The sequence below is a fragment of the Myxocyprinus asiaticus genome, chromosome 7 (genome assembly GCF_019703515.2).
Source record: "Myxocyprinus asiaticus isolate MX2 ecotype Aquarium Trade chromosome 7, UBuf_Myxa_2, whole genome shotgun sequence".
NCBI classification, from domain to species: domain Eukaryota; kingdom Metazoa; phylum Chordata; class Actinopteri; order Cypriniformes; family Catostomidae; genus Myxocyprinus; species Myxocyprinus asiaticus.
The window spans coordinates 14536671-14550609 of record NC_059350.1 but is presented as its reverse complement, the minus strand read 5'-3'; the positions used below and the strand labels follow the sequence as shown (position 1 = coordinate 14550609).

Here is a 13939-nt window from a genome sequence, read left to right as displayed (position 1 = left end):
TACTGTTAAAAAACATACCCGTCAACCAATATCAAAACTATATTGTGGTGTTGCTCTTTTGAGAATAATATGTTTTTGCACAGTTTTTCTATGCAAATTTTATTTCATGACATTATATAGATTAAAATGAGTTAATAAATCTTACTTAATTTCAGTTAATACAGTAACTTTTACTTACAAATCGGAATACATTTAGTAAATTTTAAATGAACAATTTATTGGAACAGATCACATTTTAAACTTTCCTTTTATCATGTAACACATGACATATGGAAGCCTTCCACAGGGAAACTTAATGCATGTTAGGAAGTCTATTGGACAACATCACCTTGCATTACACATTACAGGCAATAAAATAAAAACACAGGGCTGTGCACGAAGAGCTCAACACATGGTGTGCAAAACACAATCAAAAGGTTTGTTTTTTTTCATCACGAACAGGTAATTTTGATTAGAAAATGAACTTCAGACTTCACAAAAGAAGTTACCAAACGTAACAGCAAAATCAACAATAAAAACTGTGTAAATAAACTTGCGAACAGTGAAACCATGCAAGCTCATTAATTATTCAAACCCGGTGCTGGGAACACCAGCTGCGAAAAGTTCAGTAAAATGTACTTATTTTATTATCTGTGAAATTGACTCGTGAATATATGAAAATGCTTTCTCCTTTAAGATTGATACATGATGACGCATTGTAAAGATAACAATCAGTCATGAATAATATTTAATTATAAGCTAGAGCATTAATTTTTACATATTTGAATTGAAGTTCAAATGTAGAATTTACTTAAAGGGATAGTTACCCAAAAATGAAAATTCATCATTTACTCTCATTTACCCTCATGCCATCCCAGATGTGTATTACTTTTTGTTCTGCTGAACGCAAACAAAGACTTTTAGAATAATATTTCAGCTCTGTAGGTCCATACAATGCAAGTGAATGGTGACCAGAACTTTCAAGCTCCAAAAATCACATTAAGGCAGCAGAAAAAAGTAATCCATAAAACTCCAGTGGTTAAATCCATGTATTCAGAAGTGATATGATAGGTGTGGGTGAGAAAGATTAATATTTAAGTTGTTTTTACTATAAATCTCCACTTTCACATTCTGAAACTGAGAGTGGAGATTTATAGTAAAAAAAAAGGACATAAATATTGATCTGTTTCTCACTAAAAGTGATTGCATCGCTTCAGAACATATGGATTTAAACACTGGAGTCATATGGATTACTTTTATGCTGCCTTTGTGTGATTTTTGAAGCTCCAAAGTTCTGGCCACCATTCACTTGCATTGAAAAGACCTACCTGAAAAATTCTTCTAAAAATCTGTGTGTTCAGCAGAAAATAATAAAGTAAATAAATTAATTTTCATTTTTGGATGAACTAACCCTCTGAATAAGCGTGAACTTGAAAATATTAACTTAGAAAGTACTTAATATTTTCTGCTATATTTACTTAGCACAAAAAACAGTGCGATATACTGCAAAAACATTTTTGTTTCTGGAAGATGTGATTACAATGCAAAAGTATCAAAAAACAGTTTCAAACTAGTGTGAACCTTGCAGTGAAACTGAAGACAGCAACACATCCTACAGTATATTGCCATGCCATTAATTCCTTCCATGTGACCTGTAGAGTGCCAGACTTGCCAAGGCTTCCAAGAAATCTTTAACTGACCTCATGACATCTGTGTTCAAAACGTTCAACATCTGAGCGCATGAAACCAACTTTGAAGAAAGGAAGATTTTTCTTCCTACGTTTGTGACAATATCAAATGACAGTAATGAACATTGCACTGAACTTCCAAACAGCTTCACTGAACTTCATCTGCTCTCAGCTTACAGATACTCCACTAAGTAATCACAACACAATATTCCATGCGTTTTAGTTTCCAAGCACCACGGTACTGCACTTACCAGTCGCTTGCTGTAACGCGGTTTGGAGTCGTCCATTGTCAGAATGAAGCCTCACGCGCCGCCCGCCGCAGCAAGGGCGAGTCGCGAGCAAGCGATTCTCAGTTAATCGCGTCAAAAATAACAGCCACTGCTGTGCGGGTCACTGTACTCGCTGCTCTTTTACATCAAAATACGATACGCTACATGAAAACGGTATCGAATACTCTGTCAGGACAGTACAATGCGATAGAAGTTTTTAAATCGTAAAAAAATAATAATCTAAAAATCGTTCATATAACCGCTTTAAAATATGTGCATGTTCTTTAATACTTTCAAATCGTTGTACTAAATCAAATGTTTACACTAAAAAAAAATAAAAATAAGAGGATAAAAACGGCAGGATATAATCCTAGGATGTCAAGCTGAGGGGAGAATAAACGAGCATCAGCACCAGCTAACCAACCGCTAACTAGCCCACTAACCCTTCAAAAAGATATAAAATTACAAAGTGCTATGAGGGCTTGCTTATATGTACAACTGTCTGATATTGCAGTAAAACATTATGAAGTGCGAGGAGTGAGGCGCGTATATTTATCGAGTAACGTAAGCTAACCCCGTTTAAGTTTCAAATAAAACCATATTTCCACAAGACTTAAACTCGGGCTCAGAGTGGGGGAAATCCAGCCGTTAAAACAGTCTTCCTGTACTATGTACAATTAAAATGTACATTCCGCCCAGGCTTCCCTAGTGACTTTTCTGTTCTAAGTGAAAGTAAGCATTATTTAGACAGCTCCACTGTGTAAATTCACGACAAAGTTAATGTAGAAAATCATTCGCCGCCATTTTCAGATCATAACAGAACCACCACGAAGCAAATCCCGCCTACTACACATCAGGATCCAATCACAGACGAATGCGACGCTATCGGTTTGACTTTTATTGGCTAATATTGATGTCACTTCACAGGAAGGCGGGACCAAGAGATCGGTAGTTGCACATGTGACCAGAGGAGCCACGCTCACATTGACTGAAACTGCATGTCGATCAAAGAACCTAAACAAAGATTGGTTTACGTATGGCGAAAGAGTCCTGAAGGTAGCCAATCAAACATGCAATTTAGGCACTACGGTTCAATTTTGGCCGAAGTTATGAGACAAAAAAATTATTGTAAAATAAACAAACTGCTTGTAATGTCATTAGTAAAACATATCCCATTATATATACCTTAGATCGTCCCAGGCTTGACGTCCGATCGCTTGTGGACACCCAGTCCATGTCCGCATATGCGCCTCGTTTGGGCCGTCTTGTGGAAAGAAATCTACATTTTCTTTCAAATTAGCCCGCTAACAAAGAGCAAGTTCACATAAGGCCCCCATAAAGTCCTCGACATCTGTTTGTGTCGGATACTCTGGAAAAACACTGCACAGTGAATCGTCCGTGACTGACCACAGGTAACTCCGCATGGTAAAACTTTTCATTTTAATCCAAGGGTAACAGATCAGGAAGTAGTTGCTGATTGGCCAGCCACCAACGCGGCTCAGTCATTGATTGGATAGAACATCAGTCGATAACTACAGTGACAAAACCAACTAAATATTGCAGAAAATGTGCTCCCATAAATAAATAAAAACGATTTTATAATCTTTAAACCTGGACGAAAGAACAAGTGACACATCTGTATACAACCCCGGTCTTTTAATGACACATTCACACTGCCATAACTCTAAATAAACTGAGGTGCCCCCATAATAGGCTACTCTACGTTTTTTGTTGACACAAGACAAACATTTTCAACTAAACATAAGAAATACAGTCGACTATATGCATAAATGAATATTCTGGGTTCAATACAAGTTAAGCTCAGTAAACAGCATTTGTGGTATAATGTTGATTCCCATAAAAAATCATTTAGACTCAGTGAAAATCGAGGTTACAGTGAGGCATTTACATTGGAAGTGAATGGGGCCAATTTTTGGATGGTTTAAAGGCAGAAATATGAAGCTTATAATTTTATAAAAGCACTTACATTAATTCTTCTGTTAAAACTCATGTATTACTTGAGCTGTAAAGTTGTTTAAAGTGTCATTTTTACAGTCATTTTAGGGTTTAGGGGTTGTTGATGTTACATCATCATGGCAACAAAGTTGTAAAATTGGCTATAACTTTACACAGAATAGGTTAATAGGTGATTTTATTACACTAAAATAATGTTAACATGCATATTGTTTACGTCATGTGGCTATACTTTTGAAACTGAGTATTTTTTTTATATTTACAGATTGGCCCCATTCACTTCCATTGTAAGTGCCTCACTGGAACCCATATTTTTATTTTTTTTAAAAAGGAGGGGCAAGTCAAAATACATTTTTGTGGTGATCAATATTATGCCACAAATGCTGTCGATTGAGCTTAATTTGTATTTAATCTGGAATATTCCTTTAAATAAGCATTCAATCAGTAATGACTGAAATTCATTCACTCTCTTTGAAAATCGTAAAATACTTCATTTGCTAAAACATGATTTTTAAAAAAGATTTAAGAATTTTTTTCAATAAAGACTAAGTGAGCACAAAATATTAGTCACTGGCAGTCTATAATGGTTCGATTGTCAGTTACAAAAATAAGACCTCATAAAGCAAAACCTCTCTCTTTTTGTAACTTTTATCTTCATATGTGAAATATATCATAACTTTACTGAAAATAATTGTCAATAAAAACATTATTTCATATAGCTCTTTATAAAAATCTAACAGACAGCTTGCACATCACATTTTAAAGTAGTGTCTCTAAAAGTGCAAGTCCAATACATACTAACAAAATAGGAGGAACAGAAAAAAGAAAACTGAGATAAACAAGCACAGAAACCTTGCAAAGCTTATGTCAGCCAGCTATACACGAGAGCACCACAGATGATAGCGAGAATTGTGCAGCACAGCATGATCATCATCTTCTTCTACAGAGGTGTAAGGGAGTGGCCAGGAAATCGTGGCAATAACAGTTGAGGAGAGCAAGAGGAATAAAAAGTGAATGAGAGATTTGAAAGTTGAAGTGAACAGATGTAGAAGAGGTGTTGAATTCATGTGCAAGAGACAGAGGACATCCATGCAAGAAAAAAAAATGAAGAGAGAAAAAAAACAGATGAAACCCAGTGGAAAAAATAAACTGAAAGGGAAATAAAATGCTTTTGAGTATTGTAGCATTGGAAGTCTGCATTTTGTCATTTTATATACTTAAGTGAAATTGTTACTGGCATAAGAATTTGACAATTCAATTCACTGTATAGTAATTATAGCTCTAAAGTTACTGTACAAACTGATAAAAATGTATACCGTATACCGTGAATGCACTATATGTCGCTTTGGATAAAAGCATCTGCCAAATGCATTAATGTAAATGTAATAAAATTGTAAATAGTTTTATCGAAAAGTCATGACATTTACACAGTGATATAATACAATAGTTGTACACTCACTGAGCACTTTATTATGAACACCTGTATGTGGCCACAGTGCATTGTATAAAATCATGCAGATACGGGTCAGGAGCTTCAGTTAATGTTCACATCAACCATCAGAATGGGGAAAAATGTGATATCGAACCTTGAGGCGGATGGGCTACAGCAGCAGACGACCACATCGTGCACTTTCTTAGGACCATAGGGTTCCTAATATAGTACTCAGTGCGTGTATACGCACATTTCTTGTAATTTCCAAGCTTACCCTGCGTGCTTCCTGTTGGAACTTTGCAGCCTTTTTAGTGTCAGCCACGGCTCTTTCCACAAAGCCCACTGACTGGTCCATGTTGCTCTCAATCCTGTCTATCATGCTTCCCTGTTGACAGAATAAAATGCATATGAAATTTTGTGCATTTATAAAATGTGGTTTATAATGTTCTGCCAAAGAGGGACAGCAACAGCAGTAATCGTACAGTCTAGAAAGTGGGGCTAAATCCTACCTTTACTCTCTGGAAAAGACAGATACACACGTACCTGATTCTCCACCAGCATTGCAATGTCCACAAACATATCATGCAACTCCTTAATGCTGCTCTCCAGTCGCATGATATCTTTGTGTCGTGCCTCAATCTCACTTAGTGCCTGCTTTGTGATGCCTGAGTCCATAATCTATAGATAAGAAGAACATTTTGTTTGAATAATACACAATAAATTGCAAATAAATGGAATGTTAGCATGCTGTAAAAGTGGATTCTTACAACAAAACACCATTCCACACTGACGTATAGAGAGTAGAGCTACTCACCCCAGCTGTAAAGACTGCGGCATTGCCTCCATCCAGCATTTCCTCTAATTCTTCATCAGTAGTGGCTTTGCCCGCTGCAAGATAGGATCCAACATTGGCTTTGCTGAATAACTTTGGATTTTACAGAACACAGAACTTTTTTTTATCAAACCCTACAGAAGGTCTGTGTTTGTTGTCACTCACTAATCTCCAGTTGTCTCTGGATGCGCCCTTTGCTCTTCTCTCTAAACTCCAATTGGGCCTCATTGTATTTGGTCATCACCTCCACAAACTTCTTAGCAAGAATGGCTTGCTACAAAGAAGGAGATGAACATAGTGTGAGTACAAAAACAAATGATTTGTGGCAATTTTATCTTGTGGGCTTGTGGAAGAGACAGGTTGCTGGGTTACTTGAGATTTCTTTATCCGCACATCTGCTGAAACTCTTTCCTCAGTATTGGATGCCAAACTCTGCTCAATGCCTGTTGACAACATTGGTTTATAATTACCATTTTAGCTCAGAATTTCTGAATAATAGTAAATTAGCATATATGAACACATTTAATCATCTAGTGACATGATAATTTAGTGGCATCAATAGGATCATACAGGTAAATGATTCACAGTGTATAAAATGAAAATAATCAATGCATGATTAAATATTGGAATACCATTTGTTCATTTCCATGAACAATAAATAAAAGAGCAGAAAACTGACTTTTGAGTTTATTGCGAGCATTGTTGGCCAGTTTCTTTATCTCATTGGTGACTGCCTCCAATTCATCCTGTGTCTCTGGGTTGGGAAATGAGATGAGAGGTAAAAGAAGAAAAGAGAGAATTACAGGCAAATGTAGAGTAACAGACCTCAGATCAATCATGGGGTGAGAACAGCATAGTACACATAAGTATATTTTAGATATGTATGTGGTATTATGAATATGTGTGACATTACAGAAAAATAAAGAAAAATAACTTTTAAGATACATAGAAACAATTACAGCAAGGTAAATGGATGGGTGATTTAAACATAAAGGGTGATAAGACTAACTTTGGTCTGATGTAGGTGCAGAGAGGATGACAGAATACAGTCGCTTTATCTCAACCACTTTCTCGTCAATCTGGTCTATACTGGATCGGATTTCTTCAATCTGTAGAACACACACAAAATGAGACAGTTATGACATTCAGTAATGTGATGTCCAGATTCTTTCAAATAAAATGTAGTTGATTTGCAGATACCTGTGTAAAAAACTCATCCATAAATTCCTTATTTTCCACTGGAACTTCCACATCATCAGGGGTTTGATCCGACTTCTGTTAGGATTACAAGAATTTGAGTATGTTTTTTCACATCACTCTGCCAGCAAACCTAAATATTCTACAAATGTATGATCAACATGATCCATATTGTAGCTTATCTTCAATTCTACATAAATGAAACACCTAAACAGATATGGATGTTTGCCATGTCCAGGGCAGGAAGAAACAGAAGGTGACTCGCTGTCCATTTCCTTTGGTGCTGAAATGCATTTGACAGGTTTTGCATCGGCTTTACACTCTCTTTTCTTCAGGTTTGAAGAAAGCAGAGACTTATTATCTTATTTAGGTGTGAATCCTCTACTTCCAAGTCATTCTAAAAACTTTAAGTAACGAAAGGCGATTTTACACGGTTCCTCTGTATTTATAGGTTCTGTTTTCAATGGGAGTAAGGCGGCAAGGTCGGCTGAACAGATCACGGCAGCAGCGTTTGTCAAACTCATTCATGGGACATCAGCTGCTTTGTCATGCATGATTGCTTATGGCATATATTGCACAAGATAAAGATATTTTTTCTTTTCATGGCCGATGCCTGAATCGAACATGCTGGAGACGATGCAAAAATGTCAGATAGGAGATGACGCTTGTCGGTAAGTCAGCATAATGGGGCTGATCATAGTGTACCAGAACTCTCTTAAAACAACATGCCGATGATCACGTTGCTCGCCTAGAATGGCACTCTTTTTACGGGCCTTGGTGCCCCCTTAAAAAAAAACGTAGGTGCATGACACCCCTGGTGTCAATGCATGTGCGCTTCTCTGATCTTAACTATCATTGTCAGATGGGTTTTTTCTTACGTGATATAACATTAACAATGTTCGCAGTAAAGATGTGGTTTACTCATAACATATATGTATTTTCATAACTGTAACACATTAGCCCACCAATTACGATCCCCGAATCATCTTTAAAATTTGTATCTAGAATATTAATTGGCCTACAAGTCATAGCCCTTATGCTATTTCACTCAACTTAATGACCCCAATTATTAGCACAGATAAAAATCAAGCAACAGCAAATCAGTCCAAAGACCCCCATGTATTTGTAGACAGCATTAGTCAAAAATTATATAAATCATATCTCATAAGTAAATTTTCTTGACTTACCGATTTAAGTTGTTCCAGTCGGTCCTTCATCTTCAGTCCAATATGCTATGACACTTACAAAAGGTAAAATTGCTATACTGCCTAATATAGAATATATAAGAGAGCAAGAAAGGTTGCTTTCAGAATGGAAAATTAGAAAACATGATAACTTTACCTAGAATATGTACCCAATTAATCAGGTACCGAAGAACTCTAATGGTCATACACACTCTAACCAATCTGCTCATGCAAGAAATATCACAAGATTACTCTCTGTTTTCATTGCAAAAAGCAAACAATATGGCAGTGTCTTCGTAGTTGTCCTAAGCCTATCCTCTCAGAGTGGATTAGAGCAACAGTTGTATGCTGGTTAGCTAATCTTTCTCTGCTTAGATGCTCATCTTTCTTCACTAACACACAAGTGAGTGGTGCAAACAGCACTTGACAGATCTCATTCTGGCAGAGTGGCAACTTGGACTAACTTTTTTATGGTCAACATTGCAATTTCTGATCAGTATAGAGCTATAATGTATTCTGTAAAAGCCAGAGCTCTTAAAAACATGACAATGTTGGGTTATATAGTTTTAAGTTTTGTTAATTTATATATATATATATATATATATATACACACATTACCGGTCAAAAGTTTAGGGTCACTTATTCTTTATTATTATAATTTTTTTTCCTACACATTTTAGAATAATAGTAAAGTTATTAAAACTATGGAAGAACAGAAATGGAACTATGGGAATTATGTTGTGACCAAAAAAATCCAAAATAAATCAAAACTGTGTTATATTTTAGCATATTTTAGCAAAGTAGTCACCCTTTGCCTAGAATTTGCAGACATTTTCTCAACCAACTTCTTGAGGTATCACCCTGGAATGCTTTTTAAACAGAATTGAAGGAGTTCCCATCAATAATGGGCACTTATTAGCTGCTCTTTTTTTTATTATTCTGTCCAAGTCATCCATTTCAAAAACTTTTTTTTTTTAATAAAATTTTAGTTTTGTAATGAAATTAATATGGTGGCACAATTATATTTTTGTCTACAAAACTAATTTCAAACATTTAAGCATACGCCTTCAAATCAAAAGATTTACCTGTATACATTTTCATAATTTTTCTTTAAAAAGCATAAGAAAAATGTTGCACAATTAGGCTGTTTCTGGGTAGAATTGCTTCATGCTGGATACTGTATGTAACTATGTAACGTCCCTGTATTAGGGTAACAAACAAACCTAAACCTCAGTATGAATCATATTCATTAGAGTGTGCCTGACATAAATACTGTGGGTAACTGGGGATGGTTGTCACACTTTTTACACCAGTGAATATTTCTCAGGGTGAGTTTATTTTTGGAAGTTAATTTTTGTACAGTCAAATTCCGTAAAGTCTTGGCTGCAAAAAGCTATTAAACATTTTTGAAGATGCAGTTAATAGAACACACATTGACCATTGGTGACAACATGCCCCAATACTGGTATATGTTGTCACACTTTATGGGGTAAGATTTCAGAATGGAACCACCCATTAAACTATTGGTATAGGTTTCCTGTGAATATTAGGGGGAAACTCCTGCCCCAATAAAAATGTGACAACTTATCCCAACTTGACATTCATGGACCATACCCTTGTCCTAAGAACACAGTTCAAACTTTTAGTTAAAATGTACCTTGATTATATAGTTGACCCATGCCTAAATGTATGTGAATGTGGTTTTATTGTGTTTACCCAACAAGTATTACACAAATATGATGATATTGACATTTTTGAATCTTATTCTAATTTCAGAGGGTTTGGAACTAGGTGTTTAAAACCTACATTTCTTACGAATATAATAAAACGCACATTGATATAATTTGACTTTTGACAAAAAACCTCCTACGACAACTCTCCTGTGTGACAGCTACTGGGTCTCATGATTCTGCCAGTATGGTTTAGGGGTCACTAACCTCTAAATTTGCATAAAATTACCTTAAAGGAATATTCTGGGTTCAATACAAGTTAAGCTCAATAGCATTTGTAGCATAATGTCGATTACCCCGAATATTTATTTGGACTTCTTGCTCCTTTTCTTTAAAAAAGCAAAAATCTGGGTTACAGGGAGGCAGTTACAATAGAGGTGAATGGGGTCAATCCATAGACATTAAAATACTATTTCAAAAGTAAAGTCACAAGACATAAACTATATGCATGTTAACATGATTTTAGTGTGATCAAATCACTTACTAAACTTTTCAGTGTAAAGTTATAGCCAATTTTACAACTTTGTTGCCATGAAGATGTCAACAAAACCTAAAATGACTATAAAAATGATGATATAAACAACTTTATAGCTCAAATAATACATGAGTTTTAACAGAAGATTTAATGTGTGCTTTTATAAAATTATAAGCTTCACATTTCTGCTTTTAAACCCTCCAAAAATTGGCCCTATTCACTTCCATTATAAGTGCCTCACAGTGACCTTGATTTTTGCTTTTCTAAAGAAAGCGAAGGACAAATCGAAAATAAATATTTGTGGTAATCAACATTATGACAAATGCTGTCGACTGAGCTTAACTTGTATTTAGCCCGGGATATTCCTTTAAATTAACTGTCCTCATATAGGAACACCATGCACAAAAAGCAAAGCTAATGAAATGAAAAAAAAAAACAATTCTTTCAGAAGTTTTTCATAGAGCATGGATTAAGAATTACGGATTTGTCAACGATACAAAATAGCAAGGAAATACCTTACAACTTTTTCAAATATTTATTCATTTATTGAGTTAATGTATTTGTGTATATTTGCTTTACTATATTAAAATTATATCACTACTAAAAAAAAAACAGTATTTTCCTTAGCATTTTATTCCCCCATTACTTTATAATACTTATTTTTTTAAATAACTATTATCATTCGGTATTTAAACACAGATCCTCTGACAGCATTGTACTTAATCATACCTCTAAGAATATGACTTCTATTTTATGTATTGTGTAATTTAATTATATTTGTATGCATCTTGCTCTATAATTTCACAGGGGTATGGTAGATAATTGTATATAAATGACATCAATATCTCTTTGCATAAAGTCACTTGTAGAGATACTTACGTCAAATTTGGTTTTACCCTTAACATAAGACACAATGAAACACAAGAGCAACCTGTCTACATCCATTAAGTTGGCATGGCCCACTACTGGTGAGCTTGCTGTACTGCAGGTAAAAAAAAAAAATTAACCTAGAAATCAAAGAGCTCATTTATTTTACCTGCAGAGCTGCAATGGACCTCTCAAAAAATAAGATAGATAGGATTTATTTGTTTGTTTATTTATTTGTTTTTGCAAGACAAAAGTTTGTTTGTTTTTACAACAGTAAAGAGAAGACTCAGGGGTGCAGGCTTTATGGGAAGAATTGCAAAGAAAAAGCAACTTTTGAAACTGAAAAACAAAAAGAAAATGTTAGAGTGGGCAAAGAAACACAGACATTGGACAACAGATAATTGGAAAAGAGTGTTATGGATCTTAACCCCATTGAGCTTTTGTGGGATCAGCTAGACTGTAAGGTGCGTGAGAAGTGCCCAACAAGACAGCCACATCTATGGCAAGTGCTACAGGAAGCGTGGGATGACATGTCACCTGAGTATCTGGACTAACTGACAGCTAGAATGCCAAGGATCTGCAAAGCTGTCATTGCTGCACGTGGAGGATTTTTTCATGAGAGCTCTTTGAAGTAGTGAATATTTTTTCAAATTGTAATAGTAATCTTTCACGTTATTAACGTCCTGACTATACATTGTGATCAGCTAAATGCCACTTTGGTGAATAAAAGTACCAATTTCTTTCCATAAGAGCAAAAGTTTGTTTTTTTAACCATTCCTTTAACCCTTAAATGCATGGGTGTTTTGCCAAACATTATTACATACTTGGGTCTTTAGAGACCCGGCACGTATATCTATCACAAATGGATCTACAAAATGCCCAGTGTAAAATTTTCAAAACATTTTATAAGACAATTAGAAAATTATAGACTAGAATATACAGTATTCTGATATATTTTAAGTTTTATTTTTCATATTTCAAAGTGATGCTGCAACAAATATAGAACAGGATTCATTACTTCCACACTGAAATTTTATGAGACACAACTGGCTGTCAAACACATATTGAGCCACACATAGGCTACACAAATATTTTCCCAAGCACTTATTGAGTCTAAATAGATGCACAACAACAATTTCAGAAGTACACCCAAATGACAATAGTCATATCATACTGTTCATGTGATTCACTTGCTGTAGTTTTCTTCCATGTTTTTTCTTCATCAAATAGCAATGTCAAATGTAAATCAAGTCAATCACTGAAACAACAGTGTCACCTTGAGTAAGAAATAACATGTATAATATATATTTGTACACACATATGGAATACTGATAAATCACCATTGTTGTTTATTCCTTGTTGCACAGAAAATCAATGTGATATAGTATTTATTTGTATGAATATAGTACTCACTGCTCTTGTAATAAACATAGAAATAGATATCCTGTGATAGTAAACCGATATAGATATTAAATAATCATAAAAATATGATTTATGGAAGCCAAAAAAAAAAAAAAACTTACACTATTACATACCATTGGTCTTTAATGACCCAATACTCTTTTGGTAATTAAGCAGTTATAAAAAACTTATATATATATATATTTTTTTTGCATATTGCCTTTTTTAATATATACACTAAAGAGAAAGGTTTAGGAATACTAAAGAGGTGTAACTCCAAAAAATAGATGAGGTACAGGGGTGGAATGAGGTCCCGAGTCACGAGGTATGCATTTAAGGGTTAAATAGGCATTGATAAATCTAGCCTTCATGAGCTATCCAAAAATCTACAGTCGTGTGAAAAAGAAAGTACACCCTCCTTGAATTCTATGTTTTTACATATCAGGACATAATAAAAATCATCTGGTCCTTAGCAGGTCTTAAAATTAGGTAAATACAACCTCAGATGAACAACACATGACATATTACACCGTGTCATGTTTTATTTAACAAAATGCCAAAATGGAGAAGCCATGTGTGAAAAACTAAGTACACCCTTACTGCTTCCATAGGAATTAAGAGGCTAAGTAGTAGCCAGGTGCTGCTAATCAAATGCCCTTGATTAATTGATCGCAAGTGTGACCACCTCTATAAAAGCCAAAGTTTTAGCAGTTTGCTGGTCTGGAGCATTCAGGTGTGTGTCAACACAATGCCAAGGAGGAAAGACATCAGCAATGATCTTAGAGAAGCAATTGTTGCTGCCCGTCAATTGGGAAGGGTTATAAGGCCATTTCCAAACAATTTAAAGTCCATCATTCTACAATGAGAAAGATTATTCACAAGTGGAAAACATTCAAGACAGTTGCCAATCT

General features: G+C 35.0%; 2 protein-coding genes across 6 annotated transcripts in view; both read right to left on the bottom strand.

Annotated features, from left to right (window-relative positions):
• The window catches only part of LOC127443372 (lysine-specific demethylase 2A-like), a 41832-nt gene extending 38450 nt beyond the window's left edge, over positions 1-3382 (bottom strand). For 3 of the 4 annotated variants that reach the window (XM_051701899.1, XM_051701902.1, XM_051701901.1), the window contains exon 1: positions 3122-3382. In XM_051701899.1, coding sequence (XP_051557859.1) covers positions 3122-3172 — 51 coding nt within the window. In that variant the 5' untranslated portion in view covers positions 3173-3382. Of the gene's footprint in view, positions 1-1918; positions 2741-3121 lie in introns of those variants that run through there. The other variant, XM_051701900.1, reaches the window with a different exon arrangement.
• A 155-nt stretch (positions 3383-3537) lies between these two features.
• On the bottom strand, positions 3538-8811 carry LOC127443377 (syntaxin-3-like). 2 transcript variants are annotated; one of them, XM_051701909.1, is made up of 10 exons: positions 8559-8811; positions 7375-7449; positions 7184-7283; positions 6854-6928; positions 6547-6617; positions 6340-6448; positions 6157-6230; positions 5886-6020; positions 5617-5727; positions 3538-5059 (listed from the first exon to the last, which is right to left on the bottom strand). In XM_051701909.1, exons 1-10 carry the CDS (start codon positions 8586-8588, stop codon positions 4841-4843), a joined length of 999 nt encoding a protein of 332 aa, XP_051557869.1. In that variant the 5' UTR covers positions 8589-8811; the 3' UTR covers positions 3538-4840. The 2 variants fall into 2 exon arrangements, with proteins under 2 accessions (XP_051557869.1, XP_051557871.1); XM_051701911.1 differs by having other exon boundaries at positions 3538-4850.
• Between the last annotated feature and the right edge of the window lie 5128 nt (positions 8812-13939).